Consider the following 26041-nt stretch of genomic DNA (forward strand, 5'->3'; position numbering starts at 1 on the left):
TCGACTTCCTCCCAGCTGTGTATGAGAGCTCGGGCCTCTTCTGCCTTGCTATAGTTAATGCCTTCATGCTTGAAGGCGAGAGTGGCAGGGAAAATCATACAAAATGCAGGACTTTAACTTAAACTTTAATAGCTTTCATTTTAAAATATACCGGTACTTGGATTTTATGCATTGATTAGTTATACATTAACGAGTACGTTTTTTTTTGTACTCAAATAAATACTTTAAACAGAAAATGAATAATCGATATTTGAAGTCTTATGACAGAGTAGGCCCAGAGTAACCTGCATGCACTCATGAGTCTATACAATTCCCACAACACTGTTTATTTTTGCCAAAGGTAAAAATACTATCAAAAAAATAAATAAACTGTTATTGACCTATAGGAACACTAGAGGGCAGTGTGTAGCTTGCTGCAGAAGCAGAGCAGTGTGCTAAGGCTTGAAGTTGCAGGTGAAGAGCAAGAAAGGAGAAGCAGGGGAAACCAATGCCTGGATATTGTGGATATTACCCCCCACCAGGCCAGGTCTGTCGGGTGGAAAACTCATATGACCAAAACTGTTACTTTAAGTTTTCAGGATTCAAATAAATAAAATAGCAAAAAGTAGCAGATTGACAAGCTCAAAACATGTCGGGAAGGATCTGCTACTGTTGATGCTTTTGTGTGACGTTGTAGTATGATCAAGAAGGGCTTTAATTATAAAACACAAAAAGGTAGCAGTTTTTGTATTGACTTGTACATTCCTCCTCATTCTACATTCAGTGAAATAAAATGTTCAATCAATCAATCAAAACTGGGAACCAACCACAGATGAACACTGGCTGCCACTATAGAACCTTATAAACATCATGATTTGTAGGCAAAGAGAGACTGTACATACAATTTACACAACGACACAGATATCATACCACAACACAAGGAAACGCAGCCACAGGGCGCAAATGCGTAGGGACAAGTTAACTTAAGTGGCACATTCCTTAGGTATGAAATGTGTCAAAAAATAGGCTTCAATTGACCTAGATGTACGGCAATGGCGCTGAAAGAAGCTGTTTTTCTTTTTTACCACCATTGATTGAGCTAATAACTGCTTGCTCTGGGGATAAATTGAAACTTGAAAATTGGGTAAAGATTCGAGACATGACCTTTGACACGTGTCTCAATAGAAGAGCAGGGACACAAAAATACAACCACCACAATTCTAAAAGTTATATTGTATTAACATACTCCATTCAAATTGGACAAAATTGCATTGTATTCATTTTTAAAAGTGAAATAGTGAGGCTTTGTGTGTGTGTGTGTGTGTGTGTGTGTGTGTGTGTGTGTGTGTGTGTGTGTGTGTGTGTGTGTGTGTGTGTGTATGTGTGTGTGTGTGTGTGTGTGTGTGTGTGTGTGTGTGTGTGTGTGTGTGTGTGTGTGTGTGTGTGTGTGTGTGTGTGTGTGTGTGTGTGTGTGTGTGTGTGTGTGTGTGTGTGTGTGTGTGTGTGTGTGTGTGTAGGCGGCGCTACAGTACCAGTTTCATGGCTACGGTCTACTCGCAAAATAACACCAACAACACAAACTCTTGGTTGCTGTTCAATGTCAGAGAGAGACAACAATGTATGTTTATTTTAATGTCAAATAACTTGCAGTACAAAGTTACTGACCGGTGACCGCTGGTCGTGTGGGTTATCCCAGTTTTCTTTTTTCTATTATGAACTAGCCACTAGCTTAAATCCACCAGAAGAGTGCCATGGTTTCTTTTTTCTTAGTTGCAAGTTTACAGACCCCCACCAAAGAGCACCTTTGTTTATCTTTACTTGCACCCAGACCCTTTCCTTTTAGAAAGTTGTGTTATTCACCATTGTCTTTCCCCCAAACCCATCATTCACTTGTCGACGGTAAGAACCCAGGCAACAGAGACAAGAGAGAGATTGGAGCACAAGAAGATGCTTGACACCCCAACACCAGTCTGTACCGGAAAATGATCAATGCTGAACAGAAAACAAAAAGGTGAAGCAAAAGTTATTTGCGGGAAGAAAAATCTAAACCAGCACTTTGCTTTGTATTGCAGGCAAGACTAAACAACAGCCCTCGGTGGTTCCAAATTTGCATTTCCACTTCGTTTACAATGTCCACCATTGTTGATTTTCCAAGCTAGCATGGAATGGAAACAAGCCTGGTTTTATCTAGCATCAGTATTATAACAAGTAAGACGCGAAAACGCGGGAAGCGAACGCAGCTCGTGTGTGTGTGGTTGTGTGTGTGTGTGTGTGCTACAGCTGCGCCCTGTGTGTGTGTGTGTGTGTGTGTGTGTGCTACAGCTGCGCCCTCTGGTGGCGGGTGGGTGGTGTCACAGCGGGACAGACACACAGACACACACACACACACACACACACACACAGACATGAGCAGCAGGGTCTCATAGTAAGTGGCTCATTGCGTTCGCAATGTGTGTGTGTGTGTGTGTGTGTGTAGTAAGTGGCTCATTGCGTTCGCAATGTGTGTGTGTGTGTGTGTGTGTGTGTGTGTGTGTGTGTGTGTGTGTGTGTGTGTGTGTGTGTGTGTGTGTGTGTGTGTGTGTGTGTGTGTGTGTGTGTGTGTGTGTGCTACAGCTGCGCCCTGTGTGTGTGTGTGTGTGTGTGCTACAGCTGCGCCCTCTGGTGGCGGGCGGGTGGTGTCACAGCGGGACAGACACACAGACACACACACACACAGACATGAGCAGCAGGGTCTCATAGTAAGTGGCTCACTGCGTTCGCAATGACTCAAATATTAAATAATCTGCATATCAGCACCCCCACCACCTCAGGACATTGTGGTACTGCAGCTAAAACTGATTTCAAAGTCCAGAAAGAAATGACAAGGACTGGTTATATCAGAGTGGTGATTGAGGCTCAAACCATTAGAAATAACTTTGAGGGACATAGACAATATGATATTAAATATTAAAAGCAGTTTTAAAATGCATGTTATTTGCACTTTAAGATGCGCTCAGACTACAGGATCATACACCACACTTATATAACAAGATTCTAACATACATACATTACAAGACTTTAAAATGATGGGGCATGACACACTGCATGATTCTCCAACATTATGGGCTTGTGGGGGCTTTGGCCCCTGACCTTTTGCCTCAACGGGCCCATTCCCCCCAAAAAGAATAGCAGGTTTAAAAAAAAATATATCATATATTTTAATGTTTAATGTATTGCTTATTTTAATGTCCAATGACATCTTGCTCTATTAGCATAGGACATCCAATGTAGGCCTACCTGAAATGGCACAAGGGACGACCCTACAAAAAGACCACACACGTGCCCTTTTCTTGGGTTTGGGTCCCTGCCCCCTCAGTGCTTTCTGCAACAGCCCTGCCCGACTTCAAATATCCCAGATTATCTTGTAGTGTGAGCCCACCTTTATACTGGATTTAAAACCATGTACTGTCCTGCATGAAACACATATCTACTTGTTTTTCTCATACTAGATGGTGAGTTGAATGAAAGCAGATTGTGTGCTGGGGATTCCGAGCACGTGCACATCCTGCAGACAGAGAAGGGAGAAGGGGAGTCTCAGAGCGAGGCATGAGCCAACTCTGACTATACCACTATGCAATTATGCAAGTACAATAATGGAATTTGTTACTTTATTTGAGTATTTCCAATTTCCAATACTTTAACTTCTACTCCACTACATCTCGGATCCAAATATTGTACTTTTACCCCACTGCATTTATTAGAAACCTTTAGTTACTAGTTACTTTGATTTCAGACATTTGAAAATAGCCAATCTACAAGCTCACAATGCAGCAGCAATTTTCAATTTTCAATTCTCCCTTCCCTTTCCTACAAATATTATGCCAGGTTCTCATCTCCAATGAGTAAGAAATTGACATGCACTGCCCAATTTAGCAGCTTAACAGTGTGAATGCAGAGATTGTGGTCCTCCACATTATGTTATTTTATTTGTTGTAAGGAAGCTATAGTTAACATGACATGAGTCATAAATAATAATAATAAACTTTATTTATAGAGCACCTTTCATGACACGAGTGCAGCGCAAAGTGCTTTACAAGACAACAAAGTATAAAAAATATCAAACAACATAACAATCAAGGCATAATCAGTACAAAAAATGCAAAAAACACCAAACGACATAACAAAATGCATAAAAAGACAAAAGAAATAGGTAAAAACAGTGAGATTAAAATCAAAGGATTCAGCCAAATGCTAAAATAAAATAAAATAAATGCTTTTTCAAAGCCATTTTTTGTGGCTTTTCAAGCAGGCCAGCAGTGGCGGAACTACATAAGGAGGCGATTTGGGACATACCTGGGCAAGCAGTCCTGAAGATAGGTGGGGGCGAGGCCATTTAATGCTTTGTAAACAAGTAAAATAATTTTTACATCTATTCTAAAAACAACCGGGAGCCAAAAAGGAGGCCAAAACTGGGGTGATATGGTCCCGCATCTTTGTTTTCGTTAAGATGGAACACAAACCTGTTGCCCTGATCATAACTGATATAAAACCACCACCCAACCAGTCTGCCCTGCAGTGCAGCTCAAATTACTGGTTATAAAAGTAAAATTAACAGCTGCTTGTGTTGCTGTTATTTGTTATAAATATTAAGTATCACATTTGCTTGATTGCCTGCAGACAGTTTGTGATCGATCAAAATTCAATTAGAAAATTGTGAAATCATGACACTGGACTGACAGAGAGACTGAAAGAGAGAGTGAGAATTATTTGAAATAAAACCTTTTTTTGTCCACACACAGTCCTACATGACATGACAGCATACCTTTTCACTTCACTCGAGTGACGAGTCGTTTTGTTTGTGAGCGGAGCCGTTGTGCACTCAATTAGCCTACATGTGTTCAGTTGTTTTTGTTTCGTTTCCATTGTGTGTATAATTCGACTGCATGCGTTGCGCGGTGGCGCGGCCGATCTACAAGCTCACAACGCGTCGCGCTGCAACGCATTGTGAGCTTGTAGATCTGCTCTAATTCTGCAGCGCAAGCCAGCACGGCACAGCGCAGCGCAGAGGGGGACAACAGGGGGGCCCACGACCGGACAGCAGGGTGTCGCTTAACGGTAGGATGAAGAAGTGACGGCGGTTGGAAGGAGGAGGCGACGCGCGGCTGTCGGAGGCCCCCCTGGGGGAGCCCCAAACCGACCGCAGCTTAAATAGGTGAAAAATCAACTGCAACGGAACGGGCTGCGATCTGCAATGCGATATTTTTCAGGGAGAACTCTCAGGGCCTCTAGCGCCGCCGTGCGTAGCGCTAATAACCGCCCCTGCCTATTTTAGCTCTGACTCTGAGATGGAAAGTGTTTCTAAAAAAAAAAAAAAAACGCTGCCTAGTGCGAGGCCTCGCATGCGAGAGGCCCTGTGCGGCGGCACCATTCGCACTACCCTAAAAGTGGCCCGGACTGTAGTTCACTTCCACTCCTAGACCAAGAAATGTCTCACGTTCCCCCAGGCTTTCATCTTTTGAGCCATAGCGAACGGAAATAAAAGCCTGGGTACCGAGGCTACAGCCTCGCAGACGAGCAGTCCCCGACACACTAGAGCCAAGGCCAGCTGTAACTCTAACAGTAATGCAATTTATTTCTGTCTCTGTTAGTCTTTTTGGTGGCCAAATTCTATTATCATTATTATTATTACCCTTTTATACACCAAGTCAAAATTAACTGATGGTTTGCAATTGCTTCATATGACACAAAGAGTTTGAAGGTCCAAATGTTCAGTTTATCAAGTAAGATTTTTTACTTGTGCTACAGGAATGCAGAAGGTGCTATACAGTAGCAGAGAAAAGATAAGATCCCTGTCAGAGGGCTCAGATCCTGCTGTGGTCTCTACTACACTTCCAGACCGCGGTCACAGTACTTTGTTACCAACTTGAGACTCCCCGCTATACATCCTGATAAATGGGCCTTTGAATTTAATTAAATAAATAATTCCACATAAATGTGTGTTGTTGTTGTTTTTTTCCCAACTTCTCTAAACACCATAAAACACTTTTCACTTGCGAGTGATGCTTATGCCCCAAAATGATATTCATGCAGAAAGATTACCAGAAATGTGGTGATGCTCTCTTGTCTCTTGTGTTCTACACGACCTCTGCCAGGTGGAAACCTCATTATGTTACTTTTCAGGATTGGATTTGTTTTACCCGGAATTACGGATACCACGCAAATAGCAAACGCAGCAGTTTTGAGCTTGTGGATCTGCTATACTTTCGGTGCTTTTTGTGTGACAGTACAGCAGTACGGCTGTGTGTCCTCTCACCTGAACCTCTGCCTGGGCGTCTGCCTCTCGGGGTTCTTGCAGGCGTAGCGAACTTATTCACAGCAAACATTGGTCACTTCAGTCTGTCATATTACCAACACCGAAAGTAAATCATGGGTACAAAAAGCACCTTCTCCTCCAAATAGACCGACTGCCTATAATGGAGGAGATTGAACAGTATGTTGCAAGCTGCTTTGCCTTACACTTGGACAACCCTATAATCCTCAAGCCTCTGACCACTAGCCTGTGATGTTAGATCCTCCGGGAGAGATTGGCTCACTGGAAGCTTCTTCAGGATACGTGCTGCGTATTTCAAAAAAGACAATCCATATGATTGTCCACTGAATATGCCATTTTTGTAGAATACTCTGTTGAGAAGGGACATTAGTCCCATCCACTTTCCCGGGTCTGCAGACGAAAATAAATGCTGTTTTTGTTGCAATTTCTTTGTATCCAACGTCTCTCTAAACGCCCTCTCCGCCGTTTGGAAATCATTCCACTGATATTCCTTTATAGGCCCAGCGAATGTTGAGAAATCTGTGTCGGGAGTTTGTCTATCCATAGCGTCCAGGGTGGGGTCATGGACAGCCCATGTTTGTTGGTAGATCCTGCCACTCTTCAGTGCCTGTTTGTAGGCTAATCTTATGGCCGACACGGCACACATGATCAAAACAAGTTTGCAGAACATCTCAGAAACGGACTACATTAACAGCGGCAGTTACGACGGGTGCGGTTGTTTAAGTTATTTACAAAAACAACATTGGCATTCAACGGTGCTTCGCCTCTGTGCTGCCACACACACACACACACACACACACACACACACACACACACACGCACACGCGCACACACACCACGTTGAAAACTCCCCTCGGGATCCTATGTAATAATTGTGCCAGGCCTACACACCTGCAGGGCTCACTCTGAGGCAGCAACGGGCATGTCACCTGCTGCGATGGTTGGTGCTGGTGGAGTCCAGCGCTGTTCCGCTGGAGGCCGTCTGTCCATCTGAGGGAGCCACCACAGTCTCCCTGACACGGTCTTCTCCTATAGGCACACATACACACACACACTGAGGTTACATTCACAACCAAATTCGATTGTGACGGTTCTCGAACCCATCGAACAGATATACAAGAGTGCGCTTAAAGTGACAAGAAACCTCATTCGTATCACCGCTGTCACATTCTGAAGAAGTAATTTTTGTTTTGTTTTATCATTTTTAAAGTCTTTAAACAGGCTAATGTTATATAGGCCTTACAGGGACTATGCCCGCCCCGGGCGCCCCCCTCTGAGGGAATTCATTGAAAGGAAGCCCGATAGAGGAATCAGCACTAGGGCAACCACTAGAGGAGACTGCAAAGTGCCCGGCCGGTAAAACAAAATCCTCTCAGTTCAGGACTGTTTTATCTTATTATTACATATAATCTCGTCACACGATTTAAATCCCTAATTCCTCTCGTCAATTCATGAGAATCTTCCAATTTGTTCAAGTGACCTCGGGTCATGCAGTCTTTCCATGTGTGTGGATAAAAATAGCTCCTTTCACAGGTTGAATTGACCCGTAACGTAATCAATCAGACATTTTACCAGAACTTCACATGATCGTGCGTGGCAGGCTGTGGTCCAAAAAACAGAGGACAGGAGAGGACAGGTCTGACATTCAATACAGTGGTGGAAAGTACCTAAGCAAAAAAGTACATTTACTCGAGTACCATCCATTGAGACCTGAGGCCGATTCTACAAAGACCTTCTAAATCAGTAGTTCTCACACGATTTTTCTAAAACTTACAAAAGATGTACAAGCTTCAATGTCTGTGTTTATACAGACACCAAAAGCTGGGCCCCTCAAAAATACCAAGTGCTTGAGTAAATGTACTTTGATGAAGGCAAACTCTGCGGTGCGACAATGACATAACTGCTAGTGGTCACACATAATGGCCCTGGCTTACATCCTTAATGTTTCTCCAGTCATTCTGATAATCTATGCTGACTCTCTGTGACTCTCCGTAACTCAGTAACTTCAATATATAGGCTACTGTAGCTGTTTTACAGGATTCATCATGTGTGGCTTATCACTATTGGAATGTCAGTTGATGTCACAATCATTACATAATCCCGGAATCGCAATTATTTGAGCTGATCGCAATTAATTTGCATTTTTGCATGTCGCCTCTGTCGGGTGGAAACCTCATGCAGTACAGTATGTCCAAAAACTGTAACACTTTTCAGGGTTCAAATGCAAAGGTAGCAGATCCACAAGCTCAAATCATGTCACTTGTGGATCTTCTACTTTTGACGCTGGTGTGTGCCGTATGATCAAGTAGGGCATATTCATTTACAAAAAAAGAACGCAACATTTTGAATATTGAGATTAGAGGTTTGCGGGACAGCAACAATGTAATATTATAATATGTATATAATATCATGCTCTTTTAACCTTTGGCGGACATATTTTGCCACCTTTAAGCCAACAAAAAAAAGCACCAGCTCGTTCGGACAGCTTTCTGCTCGTCAACCAACTAAAATATGCACTGATAGCCTAATGCTACGGACCCCCATGTCAAACTGGGGTGTTAGAATCTGGGAGTCACTGGCATATCTTTTCAAATGGGTGTCCGCAGGCTAGTATGAGTCAATTTGGCGGTCCTTAACCCTAGAACACTAAACATATTTTTTGTTACACCATCACTAAACACGGGTATATTTTACACAATGTAAAATATTCCATAAAAAATATTTCTCATCAAAATATATTGCAGTACAGCAATAGATGGCAACTTGAGGTAGCCTACTCTTCTGTCATGACTTTTCACAAAAAAAAGATTTCATGGGGCGGCACTATCATGGGGGGGGGGGGGAGGGCAAAATCGGTGAAAACATTTAAAATATTCCTAAAAAAAGATGAATAAAGTTGGGAACTTCTCCTTTGGTCCACCCATTCCTAAGACATGTGAGAATGGTCCAGTGAAGAAAAATAAATAAATTAAAAAGTCCATTGTGGGTGTATTGGATTTTTCTCTAAACACGGGTGAAATTCACCCTACCTTCTATGATGTCACTGAGCATCATGAAGGTACTGAAAGACCCACCCACCTCAGACATCAGCAGCATTATGAAAATATAATCGTCCGGGTGAAAATCACCCATGTTTAGTGTTCTAGGGTTAAGATGAAAACGTTTGAGAACCACTGCTCTGGGCTGACAAAATAATGGTGCCAAAACCGACACACTTTTATTTTAAGCACCAGGACCCAGAACACGAGAGCCCTTACGGCTTACGTAATTGAAAATGAAACGACAACATCCCTTATCAGTTTGGTTATGTAACAGCCGTATAAATCACAGCGTGCATTTCCGATGGCTTTGCAACTTTCATCAAGACAAAAAATAAGTGAATCCTGATGCATTCTGTTTCTAAATATAGACCAAAATAACCTCGTGAGAGAAAACTCTACATTGAAGTCTTTCACATAATTGTTTTAGAAGTCATGTATCTCTCTTTTATTGATTGTTTTATAGACTGCTTCTCTGTTGCTTTCTGGTCCTGTGTAATTACTGCACAGTGCACACTCACCAAAGGGACATCTCTCTATGGCATAATACCATTTAAGCACTTCTAACCTGGCGTGCCCCCAAACTGATCTACCATCTGAAAGGAGTTTGGGCCAGGGAGGGCTCACAACACGCTGTGACCTTGTAGATCAGCTATTTTTTTGTATAGCTGAATAGGGTTAACCCAATTAAAAACTCATCAAGCTCAATGAAGCCAGTGTCCAAAGATCCCCAAATTGATACGTATTTGGCCGCGGACCCCCATCTGAAAGTTTTTATGCGTGCCAGCCAGGGACCTCCAGAAGAGAAGATTTCATGTAAAAAATCACACCTGTGTGAAGTGAGTGGTGCAACTCCTTGTTGTGGTCCCCAGAAATTCCAGACCCACAGAACCACGGTCAGGGTGCCGACCCGTTTCCGGCGAGCCGCCCCACGTCCGAAATGGTAGTGACATGAGAGAGTTACCATGTGGGGGTCCCCGGGGAGTCCCCAGGGGGGGTACACTGGAGTACACTGAAGGCTCATACATAGTCTGGTTTTACGGTGGTGGGGTGACCACCGAACTACAACATGACGTCACGAGCCGCGGTGAAGAGCAAACCACCGCCACCGCTCCAGCCCTTCTCTCTGTTTTTACTCACCACCGCTCAACGTTATTTCAGCTCTGGTGGTCACCTTACCACCGAAAATCCAGACTATGAATAGGCCTTTACAGAGTGCACTTGCAGGCCGCTGGCATTGATTTGGGTGATTTGGAAAACCGCCCCGGTCCGCCCCCGGTAACAAGATGTGCACGCACTACAATAGGGGGGACACGCAACAGGCCAACAGCACACACGCCAAGGCCCGCCCCCGCTCAATCATGATTGGTGGAAGGCCCCTCTCTATCCTGACTGGATGCAGGCTGGGCCACCTAGCCAAAAACAAAACGTAATGTTTTTTGACCCCCCCCCCTATCCCAGTTAACTGGGATCAACTCCTTATATGGTCAGCACACTCTATAGTATTGAGGATTATCACAAAAAAATAAGAAGTGATATTTGAATTAAGTGAAATCACTGAATATACCTTTAAAATAGTTTAAGTGCCAGGGGCATTAAGACGAGCTTGTCCTTACTTTGTCCGCGGTGCCAGAGCCGTGAAGACAAACTTTGTTTAATCTACGTTAATCGCCGCTTGATTAGCATTAGCATTGGGCCAAACCATTATTTGTCACAGAGGGACACTGTACTCTGAAAAGAGGACCTTAGAAAAATCTTGAGAAAGAAAATATCTACAAGCTTGAATGAATTGAAATCATGTTGACCCCTTTTTCATTTGGTCCTATGTTGTGGGAGGAGCCAGCTCTGAGAAATGGCATTTTCATTCAGTCTCATGCTGTCTGGACATGGGTGAGGAAGTAATGTTTTACTATTAAAAGGCCTGATTTATAATACTCATAATAGTGGTTGATTTGATGATTGAAATGATTGATTAGATTACTTTATATTGATTTAATTTATGTATATAATATGTACTTGTCTTTTGAATACATTTTATTTTCTATTTTCAGATATTTCGGTCATAGATAGATACCTGAGGGCTGAGAGTTTGTTCTGCTAATCATTGGTGAGTTGCTACAAACTTAGCTAAGCTTGTAGCCATGAGGGTTAGCCAAGAGTTAGTAGCTAATTGGCTAGAGCCACCATGCCGTTCCAATGCTTAGCGCAAATGTTTGGCTAGTCAGTGGCTGCCTATAGCATTGTTCCAAGCTAACCTACCTGGCTCATTATGTTGATATACAGTTTGTACAGCCATCAATCAATGTAGATTGCTTTTATTTCAGTTTTATACATTGTTACGTTTTAGCCTTTGATAAAATAGGCTGCTAAGTAAAGGATACTTTCTACACCTTTCATTTCGTAGATGCGTGATTGTGTGCTGGGGGGAGCTGCAGTATCAACATTCCGGTGATTATTGGTGAGAAAAGCACTTTTGTTACAATGCATTTTATTAAATTAATGACCTGTCAGAATGTCTAATACATTGAAGATTATTAAGAAGAACTTGAAGATATGAGCCTTGTGAGGTTAGTCTCCAACAACTGAAGGCTCTGCCTCTCATTTGTGGTTCAATTTGAGTGTGTAAGCTTTGATTGATTGATTGATTGAAATATGTATTAACAGTTTGAAGAATTACAGTACATTTCAAGCAAAAAATCAATACAAAGACTGTTAACTGTGAGTGGACAACCCAATTTAAGCATTACACTTGTTTACAACAGGGTCCACCATGTTCAATTCATCTAAACATTTAGAGACGTACAAATAGACACTTCTATGTAGTTAAAGAACAGAACAGGAATTCATCATAAAGGAAGCAAAAAGGGAAAAGAAACATATACAGTGAGGGGAAAAAAAGGGGGGTGGTCGGCGGGGGGATTCAGATTTTACAGAGGCCAGTTTCGAATTGCAGCCATCCGTAGGTGCCCTTTGAGAGCGGTTCTGAAGGAGTCAAGGGATTCATATGTCTTAATGACTGTTGGTAGGGCGTTCCACATTTTGGTGGCATAGGAGCGAAAATAATTTAGTCCCTTGTTTGTGCCGAATCTGGGTTGTACATGGTTTGTTGCACTCCCTCTGGTGTTGTGGGTGTGGACTTCGTTTACATTAAGGAAGTATTTAGACAGGTACATGAGTATCTTGGTGGTGTATCGAATCTTGTGGACCAGACCCATTGCAAGATGCTGTACTCTGTCGTCGATCCTAATCCCAGCCTGTCAAAGTGGGCAGGGGTGAGGTGGGTTCGGGGGGTGAGGCCAAGTAGGAGCCTGACCAGTTTGTTTTGGGAGGTCTGGAGCCTTGTTTTAAGGGCCTTTGAGGTGCTGTGGTACCAAGAGGTGCATGCATAGTGATAAAATGGCCACCAACGTAATCAAAAAAGTCAATCAAAGAACAAGATTCCTTTACAGGATCTCCTCACTGGTCAACAAAATCACCTTGAAGACCTTAACAGGAGCCCTCGTACAAGGCCTATAAATAAATAAATAAAACAGGACCCACAAATGAATGTTAACTCAAAAATTACCAAACACTCCCATCTAGTGGTGAAAAACAGTTTGGACCTGTTAGTGTCAGACAGTGTTAGATTGAAAGAAAATGTGGCAATATCTTTGAACTGGCTGCATACTGTAGTATATAAATAGCAACACAATTAAATAATATTAGGCTTGTCTGACCAATTGTGTTATGCAGACAGTAGTTATCACAAAGGTAAACTATCTTTAATAATGCATAAGAAAAACAGACTTTATGGCTGTTTGTGTTGTTTCCATGGACATGGTGAATAAATGAGGCCACACAGATGCCACAACTTGAACTTTATTCACTAATCAATTCACATAAAGTGAAGTCAAGAACTGAAACTGACTCCACTATGCTGGCTTGTGGGGAACATATTAGTCAATATGCCAGTGACAAACAAATCCAGAAATGAATGTCATCACATAACAAAAACAAAATGTTTTATTTAAAAAAAAAAATTAACCCCACCCCAAGAGAAGTCACAAACATGGCATTTCAATAACTGCATCTTATGATCATCAGTGCTTTCATCTCACATTACAACAAAAGCAAGTTCGTGTTATTTTATGAACATTTTTCATACCCCTCTTTCCTCTTTTCAAAAAATATAAAATAAAAAATGAAAAGATTCACAGACATGGCCATCTCTTGCCATGGACTCATTTGTCAATGTGCAGACACATTGGCCTGAGTCCACCTACAAAAGCAGGGTGTCTTTAATTCCTGCTTGATAATGCCCTGGATTGTTTCAGCACTCTTTGGTCTTCCAGAAGCATTCCACAGAGCTGAACACTTTCCCATGGCTGCATGATTCAATCTTGAGAGAGTTCAGAGTTGTATTTCCTTTTATAGCATTCATCATCAGTGGTTGATACTAGGCTGAGTGTGTGCGTTGCACACCTGATGTGAGATGGTAGAATGATGGAACCTTCTGTCACTCCTTCTCCCTCTGGATCAATCTCCACAAATGTTAGCTCCTCTTCCAGATCATTTGTCTCATCATCCTGCTGGTTTGAACATAGTGTGATGTTGAATTCTCTAAAGGCTTTGGCAAAGTTGCTTGCATTATCAGTAACAGTGAGCCCATACTCAGAGTGGATTTCCTCCAGTAGTTCAGCAATTCTGTTGTATGTATGTGGACTGGGGAAATGCCTACAAGCCAGTGCAGATGAACTACGCTCTAGGGTCTCAGGAACTATCCAGTGAACAGTGACTCCCAAAAAACTGGTTTTCTTTGTTGACCATATATCGGCAGTGGTGCAAACCTGTTTTACGCTCTGCAGTACTTCCTTCAAGATGGCAATTTGACTGTTATATTGGGTATTTATCCTCCTCCCAAGTGTCCTCCTTGACATGACTGTACCATCTGAGGAAAGTCCTTGCACCAAATCCACAAATTCTGCTTGCTCCACAGTGGATAATGGGTGCATGCCTTTTACAACAAATGCTGTGACTAAAGTGTCAATTTTGTTTTGTGTCACTGGCGCACGGTCAAATAATGTACGTTGCCTGCTTTTGCTTGGGCCTTCGGAAGTGGCAGCCTTTCTTTTCTTCCCAGTGGATACTTGCATTTTATGTGCTTCAAATTCTGGAAGTTTCTCTTCATGTTTCCTTCTCATGTGCAATTTAAAATTTGATGTTGCCTGGAGTGTGCCACTGATTATTGTCCTTTTAGGTGTGCACATCTGACACTCTGCCAGTATCTTTCCACTATCACTATCTTTCTGAACAATTTTAAAGAATTTCCCATCCAGTATTGCACAGTTGCCGTTTGACAGTTGTGTGTCTGTGTCTGCTGCAGCTGTGGCCTCTTCTAGTTCAACTTCTGGCCATGGCGGTGAGGCAGATGGCCCTGGGCCATCTGATTCCTCACTGTCACTCATCTTTGACTTCTACCTCAAGAAAAATGTAGAAAGAGATTCATTGATTGATTAGGCCTACCACCAATTGTAAATTTAAACCAACAGTAAAAAACAAGTAAACAAGATACTAATGACTAAGATGAATAGATTATCAATTAATTGCCATTAATTAATTTAACCTGAACAGCATGATATCACAACAAAAAGGCACTTCATTATTATTAAGGCTAAAAATGAGAGTTCATCAGTTCAAAGAGGGCATGGACAGGTTTTATATTGAACTGCTGTTTAAAACAAACAGCAGTTGTGCCACTAGGTGGCAACTGTTACTTTGTAATGAGATGAATTGCAGTCAGGTGTGTTTTTTGTGACTGATCCAGCCAAACATAACACCAAAAATAGAATTATACACCCACCCTGTGTTGAAATAGTACTGCACCTGCACATTTAGGCTCAGTAGAACAAACATATTTATTTAACATATGTTTGTTGTTTGATGTGCCCAGATGTGCCCTGTTTTGTTCACTTCCATGTGTCCACACATGTTCTGCCTGTCCAGGGTCAGACATGCCCTGCAGCTCTAAAGCCTCCCTCTACCTTCCACTACTTTACTAATATTTAAATATGTATTGTTGTAAGCTTGCATGCCTTAGCTTGCAATATCCAACAATCATGTTTAGATTAATACATACCTTTTATCTCCGGGGGAACCAAGTAATCATTTGGTTCAGTTTGCAACTTGAAGACATGTGAGCCTTGTGAGGTAAGTCTCCATTTCAACTGAAGGCCCGCCCTACTCTGCCTCTCATTTGTGGTTCAATTTGAGTGTGTAAGCCAATCAGAAGGCGGAATAGAAGTGACATCACTCATTGTGTTGTGTTGTGTGTATGGGTGCGTGTGTTTTACCCCTACAGTTTAAACCTGAGGCAGTGTAAATGTTTAACATTGTGTCCATTTGAGAATAAAATTACATTAAAACAAAAAAAGTATTTTATGTATTTGAAATACAGAAAATACTCAATCTGAAAGTATTTAGATACAAAATACATCTCATTTCTTCCATCCCAGCGAAATACAAATTACAAAATACAAAAAAGTATTTCAAATACGTATTTCAAATACATGTATTTCAAATACTGCCTATCTCTAGTCATTGGTTAGACATGGGTTAAGGTTAGGTTTAGGTGTGCTGCCCCGTGGGAGGTTAGGTTTAGGGTGAGGGTTTGAGATAGGTTGTAGTTGTGGGAGGCATACTATCATCCGACAGAGCATTGCTCTGAAGGAGCAATGCTCTCTGCTCTCTGCTCCGAGGTGCGCTGCGGGTCGGGAGAGGGTTGCGGTTAGGTTTAGGTGTCTGCCCCGGGGGAGGTTAGGGTTAGGGTGAGGGAGGAGGTAGGTTGTCGTTTGGACCAATGCTCCGTCGGATGAAAGTACTGCACTCAACACTGCTCCGTCGGATGAAAGTACTGCACTCGTAGTTGTAGGACTAATGTGTCACTCTCTCGGTTCTGCACTGCTGTACTGGAGAAGTATAGCACTTTCGGTTCTGTCGAGGGCAGCGCAACACAGCGCAGAGAGAGAGAGAGATCTAACCGTACTGCTGTGTGTGTGTGTGTGTGTGTGTGTGTGTGTGTGTGTGTGTGTGTGTGTGTGTGTGTGTGTGTGTTGCTGATTGGCTGCAGGCCCATCACCAAATGAATGTGCACAGGGGATTTTGGAGAGGGACAGCAGAACAAATTAGACATAACTTCTGACAGGAATGCACGAGAAACTTACTTTTTTTTAACATTCGAACCTTGAATGTTTGGGGACAGCCTTAATGCGTGCGTGCATGTCCACACAGACTGTGTAGGACAGTGGTTCTCATAGTGGGAGTTCCAGCTACATTATAGATAGTTAGGGACAGAGTGCAAAAATGGAACCAAATGGGCTCTCAAAATAGATTTTACAATAGAAAATGTAAAAATAATAAATTGGGGTCCCAGAGATAGAAATGGAAAGAAAGACAGTCAGCTATGCACGGTCAACATTTCAGATTACAGTAACATTACAAGTACAAGGAATGAAAATTAAATTGGATAAAAAAGGGGGTAAAATATAAATTTTTATATTTAATCAATTCAATCAACTATATTATAGTACAATAATTGCAACTGCAAACAACTTTTGGTTGGTATATTAAGCTATGTTAAATCCACTGTTGCCCACTATTAGTATTTCTTACCGAGTTGTGCTTGCTAATACTACTAGCCTACATTAAAAATATACTGTATAGGCCTATTTGATATTTTTATATATTTTATAAAGCTCCCGTATTAGTACAGCGGCTAACAGCCATATTGTGAGAGAACCTTTCACTTGGTGATACAAGCGTGAAATATGGCATGAACATGCCTCTGGGTCACCTCTTTAACTTTTTTAACTGAGCCAGCGAAAAATCCAATATGGCGGTCATTTTTCAAGATGGCCGCCAAATAAAAAAGGCCTTTTGTGGCGGTTCTGGACAACCATGGGTGCGGCCGACTTGAGACCGGGCACTGCACTCCCTGTGGGTGTGTGGAACGTGTGTGTCGAATTTGAAGTTGGTGGGGCGAACGGTTCTCGGGTTACGTGGATTACAGATGTACACACGCACACGCAATTCGTGCAATATAGCAGATCATTGGAACGGTTGTTCGCTTGGTGATACAAGCGTGAAATTTGGCATGAACATGCCTCTGGGTCACCTCTTTAACTTTTTTAACCGAGCCATCCAAGAATCCAATATGGCGGTGCTATTTCAAGATGGCCGCCACATCTAAATGTTAGCCTATGTCTACATTTCTTACACATTTTAGGAAAAAATTCACCATTATAGATAGATAAAGATTTTTTATATATATTTTTTTTTTATTCTTTATATTTATTTTTTATTTCTTTGTCATTATTTTTAGTTTTCATACTGAAAATGGTAGCATGCTAATGCTACCATTTTCTAATGCTAATTAGCATGTTAGCATTATCATGTTAGCATGCTATGTTAGCATGCTAGCATATTACCATGTTAGCATTATTATGTTAGCATTAGCATGCTACCATGTTAGCATTAAGTTAGCATTAGCATGCTACCATTTTCAGTATGAAAACTAAAAATAATAACAAAAAATATATATATATATATAATTATATATATATCTATCTATCTATAATGGTGAATTTTTTCCTAAGATTTGTAAGAAATGTAGACATAGGCTAACAATTAGATGTGGCGGCCATCTTGAAATAGCACCACCATATTGGATTCTTGGATGGCTCGGTTAAAAAAGTTAAAGAGTTGACCCAAAGGAAGGTTAATGTCACGCTTGTATCACCAAGCGAACAACCGTTCCAATGATCTGCTATATTGCACGGATTTTGTGTGCGTGTGTACATCTGTAATGCACGTAACTCGAGAACCGTTCGCCCCACCGACTTCAAATTCGACACACACGTTCCACACACCCACAGGGAGTGCAGTGCCCGGTCTCGAGGCTCGGTTAAAAAAGTTAAAGAGGTGACCCAGAGGCATGTTCATGCCAAATTTCACGCTTGTATCACCAAGTGAAAGATCGTTCCTATTATCTGCTGTACTATATACGGAGCTATGTATGTGAGTGGGTGTCTGGGTGTCTGGGTATGAGCAAGAAAACAGCATGGTTGTTTTTCACCATCTGTGCGCAACCTAATGCACACACAAACACACACACGCACGTATTAACTGTATGCTTTCGGGGGTGCCAGTACATTACAGTACAGTAGAGGGGCCGCCACACGGTAACTCTGTCATTTCTCAACCGTTTCAGACGCGGCACGCCGGAACCGGCCTGGTCCCCTGCATTCCTGGGGGTCTGGAACATCCCCCTCCCCCCGCCCCGCGAACCCCCACACTGAGTTGCACCACTCACTTCACACAGGTGTGATTTTTTTTTTTTTTGGGACTCATTTGAATGACCATCTGTGCATCCCGGGACCCATTACATTGAAAACCTATTTACATCACTGCATCCAATGGACGCTGAGGTTGTTCGTGTAGTTTTGGGACGCAAAACGCACCCTATTTACATCACTGAGAATGTATTTTATTTTCATACTAAAATAAGTTTGTTGTTTTATTTTAATTAATTGAAACACACTGAACGGAAACACTGTAAATAATTACTGTTAATTATAGTTCTTCATTCTATCCTGTATGCATGCCTTACAGGTCAGGTTTTTTGGATGAGGCCAGAGTGACTAACCCAGGATTGCATGCGAAGACCATCTTTGATTTTCCTTGGAGATCGATTCACTCTGCAACAAGTCTGTGTGTTCTATCCATGTGGTAGGACAGAACTGAGCACAAAGCACATAACTTGAACACTACAAAGTGAACACTGCACAACATAAATTGGCTACTTGGCTGGCATGCTTGTCATCCTGACACGCATCCTGTACAATCTTATCCAAGAATCAGAAGAGGTTTTTTACTAGCTAGCAGTAACTCCCACTCTTGTCGCGAGATACTTTAAATTTAAGGCGCTCGGCACGAGACGAATATTTGGCCTTACAACCCAGATGTCGTTGTGTTAGAAGTTCGACATCCCGGCTAAGTTCTGATCCTAACCCAGGCAACCAGCCCTAGTTTGAGTAGTATTAGTTGACTGTGGCTTACTTCAAGTATTTATATTGGTGCTCAGCTGACAAAGGTCATGATAGTTGTCGAGGTTCCCAGGCAGCCATCTGTCTCCCTTTTGAGCTTTCATAACATCGTCATGACAGTTGTCGAGGTTCCCAGGCAGCCATCTGTCTCCACTTTGAGCTTTCATAAAATCCAGTACAAAGTGGTCCTTAAGTCCGGCGTCCTCTCCATGAGGAAGACCACATACAGGCAAATACTGACGGACGTCAATGGAATCATGAGCCCTGGTCTGAACGCTATCCTCGGGCCGACGGGAAGCGGAAAGTCATCTTTCCTCGATATCCTCGCCGCGAGGAAGGACCCGGCAGGTCTCTCCGGGGAGGTCCTCGTAGACGGAGCGCCGCAGCCTCACAACTTCAAGTGTTCCTCGGGCTACGTCGTACAGGACGATGTGGTGATGGGCACGATGACAGTGCGTGAGAACCTCCACTTCTCTGCGGCGCTGCGCCTACCCAGCTCGGTGCCTCAGGGCGAGAAAAACGCTCGCGTGAACCACCTGATCGAAGAGCTGGGACTCACCAAGGTGGCCGACTCAAAGGTGGGCTCACCGATGAAACGGGGGATCTCGGGTGGGGAGAGGAAGAGGACATGCATTGGCATGGAGCTCATCACGGACCCCTCCGTTCTATTCCTGGACGAACCCACCACGGGCCTGGACGCCAGCACGGCCAACTCTGTGCTGCTGCTGCTGAAAAAGATAGCTAGTCAGGGACGCGTCATCGTCATGACCATCCACCAACCGCGGTACTCCATCTACAGTCTTTTTGACACCCTGACCTTGCTGGCTGGTGGCCGAATGGTGTACCACGGGCCTGCACCGAATGCTCTGGACTACTTCAGCAACCTTGGCTATGCCTGTGAACCGCACAACAACCCAGCAGATTTCTTTATGGATATCATCAATGGAGATATCACCAAGATTCCGGGCTCCGAAGAACTGGTCATCGAGGAGTCGAGCAGCCCCGTAAAGAGCATCGAAGAGTGCCTGGCGGAGGAGTACAGGAATAGTAGCAACTATAGGGACACGCAGGCCGAACTGGAGCGCATCACCAACGGTAAAGAGTTAAACACCCAGCCAAGGTCCCACGTCATCACCTACAACACCTCCTTCTTTCACCAGTTCCGCTTTGTGTTCATGAGAACCGTAAAGGATCAAATGCTGAATTATGGGCCCATACGGAGCCTGGTGATAGTGAACATTATCCTGGCTTTGGCCGTGTCCGCTTTTTACTTCGACATGGATCTCAACCAGAGCGGGATCCAGAACAGGTTCGGAGTCCTCTTCTTCATCGTTACCTTCCTGTGTTTCAGCGCCGTGGCCGCAGTGGAGCTCTTCATCACGGAGCGAAAGTTATTCATGCACGAATACATCAGCGGCTACTACAGATTGTCCGTTTACTTCCTGACTAAGATCCTCGTCGACATGATCATGTTGCGCACCATCGGCGTCATCGTCTTCAGTGTCATCGTCTACTTCATGATTGGGTTGAAATGCACGGCTGCCGCCTTCACCACCTTCACGCTGACAGTGGCTCTAGTGGCGTACACCTCTACAGCCATGACCCTGGCCATATCAGCGAAGCAGAACACGGTCACTGAGGCAAACCAATACATGACCATCGTGTTCGCCATCATGATGCTCGTCTCTGGTCTGCTGGTGAACCAGAAGACAATCCAGGCCTGGCTGGCCTGGGTCAAGTACTTCAGCATTACTCGCTATGGTCTGGAGGCCCTCGCAAACAACGAGTTTGTGGGTTTGAAGTTCTGCGATGACCTTGTCATGCCCAATACCACCATGTCCGATGTCTACAATATGAGCCTAGCGGGCATACTGTGCACAGGGGAACAGTACCTGGAGTTTCAAGGAATAGAATGGGGTCTGTGGAAGAATCACGTGGCTCTGATTGTAATGAATGTCTCCCTCCTCACCATCGCCTACCTGCAACTATGGCGCTTCATCAAGAAGTTTACTTAAGAGCATGTCTCTGGTACAGATTATTTTCCTCTTCACTGAGATAGCCAGAGAAGGAGAGCGAGAGGGTCAAGGTCAATCACCCCAACCACACACTCCACTCTCACTGCCTGCCTCACAGATATTAAAACATGGATGCAAAAGAACTTTCTCAAACTAAATTGCAATAAATCGGAAATCATCATTATCGGTCCCAACTCCCTCACTAATTCCACCCAAGGTTTTTCACTGAACATTGACCCTCCACCCGCATCCGCAACCTTGGCATCATTTTCGACCCCACCCTTTCATTCCTCCCCCATGTTAACCAAGTCACCAAAACCGCCTTCTTTCACCTCAAGAACATTGCCCGTCTCCGACCCTCTCTGTCATTTTCCGCAGCCGAAACACTCATCCACGCCTTCATCTCATCCCGCCTTGACTATTGCAACAGTATCCTCTACGGCACCACCTCCAAAGTCCTCAATAAACTGCAATATGTCCAGAATTCAGCTGCCCGCCTGCTCACCAGTACCCGTTCCAGAGACCATATTACACCTGTCCTCCGTGACCTTCACTGGCTACCGGTTAAACAAAGAATCCACTTCAAAACACTCCTGACCACCTACAAAGCACTAAATAACCTGGCTCCCCCATACCTCTGTGACCTCCTCAAACGCCATGCCCCCTCTCGCTCCCTCAGGTCTGGTGATGCAAACCTCCTCGACGTCCCCAAAACCAAACGCCGTACGTGGGGGGATAGAGCTTTTGCCTTTGCTGCCCCAACCCTGTGGAATGCCCTCCCTAAGGCACTCAGAGATGCCCCTACCCTTCAAACCTTCAAATCCACCCTCAAAACCCACCTCTTCAAAATTGCCTTCCCTAGCTAACCCTTTTCACTGTCTTTTAATGTTCTTTAGCTTTTAGTGTTTTTTTTCCTTTTTCTATTAAAGTTGTTTTTATTTGTTGTTACCTCTGTAAAGCCCCCCCCATGTAAAGCGTCTTTGGGTACTCAGAAAAGCGCTATATAAGTTTGAGATATTATTATTATATTATTATAAGCAGACAAAAGAGAGAACAAGAGCAGAAACACAGAGTCAGTTATCTGTTAGGTTAACTGCTCGACAACTGCCAGTGAAGTTAATAATGTACACCCTTGTGCATTTTTGTGGATAATGTGATTGCATTTAATTTGTTTTATTGCAACCTTAGTTCAGTCGTTTACTATGTGCATGTATTCTCGAGTGGGTTTTAAATCGGAGATTCCGTCCGTCCCGGTAGGCTCTCTGTTCAACAGGTCAATTTCCTAGACTTCCTAGATCCAAGGTGTTGTTTTTTAGCCCCTCCTATGTTCAGCTATAGTGTAGAGCTTTGTCCTAACACAAATATTAAAGATGGAGTGCCACGATTTTTTTCCACCCTAAAACATGATCATCAGGTATTATTATAATATAAAAAAAGTGTACAGTATTTGTTAAAATCATGCTTTTATGTGGACACGCCCACCAGTTCATTAAGTAGGCTATGCCTGGTTTGCCTGGTGGGTGGTGATGGGTGATGATCCACCTGAACTGAAGCCGCACCCACAGCTGTAGTTGTATGATAAAGTGGGAGGGGTTAGGGGAGGGGCTGATAATGTGATGTCACTATATTACTGTTTATTTCATTGGCCCGTTTGACTGTTAAGGGTTCAGCCTCCAAGAAGAAACCCTAAATACAAAGTTAATACACCATTGCACATAAAAACTCCTCCAGGGTGTCTAATGAAGTACTGTCACCTCATAGACACATGAAAAACTGGAAAAATAAAAAAAATTGTGGCAAAAATTGTGGCACTCCATCTTTAAATGCCATTGACAATGAATGGAGAATTTACGTCATAAGCGTCTGAGCGACATGTTACGTCATGATGATGTATGATGATAAGAGCACCCCTCACTTCACACGGGTGTGATGTTTTGAATATTAATTAACTCTTTATAATCAATACCCAAAATAACGATTAACGATGGATGAACTTAGATGAACTTATATTCTTAGATGCATGATGTAACGTTTTTACAAATCACAGTATAATTCCCAATCGGGATTAATTATTAGTATTATTATGTTATGAGTGTTATTCTGTTATATATGTGTTATATATATATATATAGGTATAGTATATAGTATGTATATGGGATTATCTGACGGTCACGTGAGAGAGCTAATGACCGTACTTAGTTTATTCTCCCCCAGACAGTGGCTGGGGAAACATCTTCCAAGGTCTTGCCCCCATACGTCGTACTACTGACTGTTTTGCCTTATTTTGTGAAGTTGGGACATTTGTTAATAAGCGTGACTATTCCCTTCGGCAGTGTTGTTTTCGTCGACTAAAACTAAGACGAAAAATGTTCGTCGACTACCTTTTTTCACTGACTAAAACTAAATAAAAACTAAATAAAAACGAATCTATGATGACTAAAACTAAGACTAAATATACTGACAATTTCGTCAACAAATAAAAACTAGACTAAAATGTTAGTAAGGGACTAGTGGACAAGAGATCCAGTTTTATGCTGTGTTGCATGCTGAAAATAGCAGATATACAATCTCACAACGCGTCGCAGCGCGACGTGTTGTGAGATTGTATATCTGCTATTTTCAGCATGCAACCAAAGTGTAAAATATGTCATTACAACGACATCAAGGCCTGTCAAAACACATTTTAGTCGACTAAATCAACTGTAGATTTAGTCGACTAAAATCGTATGACATTTAGTCGACTAAAACTAGACTAAACACTAGAACGTTCCAGGTGACTAAAATGTGACTAAAACTAAGTGAAAACTATTCAAGAGACTATGACTAAAATAGAAATTTGCTGCCAAAAACAACACTGCCCTTCGGAAAGGAATAATTAAGTTCAGTTCTGATATTTGTTTATTGTCTTTTCTTTTTAATTAGGAGCCATTTATTGTACATATTCTTGATTATCTTTATTATTACATTATTTGTGAATAAATACTCGCATTGCCTTTTACGCCTATAGACAGTGGGTTCTGTAACAAATACAAAACCCTAAAAAATGAAGGAAAAAATGTTTAGCTCGACACAAATTTCCCCCACTAATCCGAATGAAATAAATGGTGTCTAAAATAATTGTGTTTTATTGTTGGTGAGAATGCAGCTGAAAAGTGCAATTGTGTGTAAAGCAGTAACAAAGTGCTAGATTGGCTGTTGTTCTGATTCCAGTAGAATAAAAGACAACCAGCATTGCTTTGTTTACATTCCGCACGCATAGCGCGTCAGGTGGCTCGACAAAAAAAGGTAAAAACACTGAAATACACTGTGGCACTGACTCGTTCTCTCACCCATATGCTTACTACAGTATGTGGTCAAATAAAAATAATGTTACTGCCTGACTGTCACTCTGGGGTGGGGTAGGCAGCTGGGAAAAGGCTAATATAACGGCATTAAACCACCCCAAAATGCCTCAAACGGCCAATGTTTGCACAGGTTCACACATGCATGTGCAGGGGAGCCCTTCGGGGTTCAGTGCCCAGGGGCCCTCAGAGGTGCTAATACTAAACGTGAGTGCATGCTATTACGTCTTTAACCCATTAAAGGTATTATGAAATTATTTATAACATAATTTTAACAACATTAAAAGTCTTGGCCATGGTCCTTCAAACGTGTCTAAAAAGTTTGAACAGAAAAACTCCACTCCAGTATTTCTTGCCAGGAGTTTTTGTGTCTCTGTAATATGCAGCCTGAGAACGCATGGAAAAACACCTTCTTTTAGCCAGTAGATGTCGGTAATTCCCCCTTTCTACCCCTCAACCCCTCCCTACCTCTCTGCCCCCCTCAGAGTCAGTCACAAAGCTAAGAAAACAGTAGCCTACTTTTTCTGCATGTCAATGATGAGATAGTTCTTTGGCATTTCAAGCTTTCCTCAGAGCACAACAGTCTATCTGCAGACAGCAGAGCAGCCAGCAAGCCTTTCTCTGATCTGCGGTCGGGACCAGTGATAGTGTCAGTGCATGCAATGCAATGAATAATACACATTCTGGGGTTCGGGCTGAAAGTCCACCTCTCACAGTGTTTTTCCACTACGAACCATTGAACGTGCATTGTAATACACATTGGTCTGAATGGTCTGAGCGTAGCGATACACTACAGGTGATCCGAGTTGGCTTTGTCCGCGGCGTAACCGTCTTTAAATAAATAATTTAGGAATCGCCTATGGTGAAAATGAATGGAGAACCATTTCCTGGGCCACTCGTTGTTCTGAAAGGGGGAGGGACTGCGACGCTCTATACACTGTACCAGTAAGACGCCCTGAGGGCGAGGACACATGCACGCATCCGCCATGGGTGACGGCAGACTGCGAGCACTGGCGCTTTGGCTTGGGGGGTCAGATCAACATATGGAATGAATTCTGCACTGGCCATATATGGAGCGTGTCTAGAGTGTACAGGGTTTGATGAGGTCAGATCAACATAATATGGAATGTCAGAACACGTCAGCTCCATATATGGAGATCTAAGTGTCTTGAGTGTACAGGGTTTGATGAGGGCCCAGGTAGGGCCGGGCCTTAATTTTCTGGCCTGTTGAGAACTCTAGTTTTCGCCGGCTGCCGGGCGCGGCTAATAATCTTTGGGG

At 42.9% G+C, this 26041-nt stretch overlaps 1 protein-coding gene across 1 annotated transcript; it reads left to right on the forward strand.

The window, feature by feature from the left end:
* Positions 1-19519: 19519 nt before the first annotated feature.
* LOC310873694 (broad substrate specificity ATP-binding cassette transporter ABCG2-like) lies at positions 19520-21421 on the forward strand (the record flags this gene model as incomplete). Its single annotated transcript, XM_083786243.1, has 1 exon — positions 19520-21421. The coding sequence occupies one exon, from the start codon at positions 19520-19522 to the stop codon at positions 21419-21421; it is 1902 nt and encodes a 633-aa protein (XP_083642369.1).
* Positions 21422-26041: the final 4620 nt, after the last annotated feature.

Source organism: Protomyctophum parallelum (genome assembly GCF_964188405.1).
Source record: "Protomyctophum parallelum genome assembly, chromosome: 16".
NCBI lineage: Eukaryota > Metazoa > Chordata > Actinopteri > Myctophiformes > Myctophidae > Protomyctophum > Protomyctophum parallelum.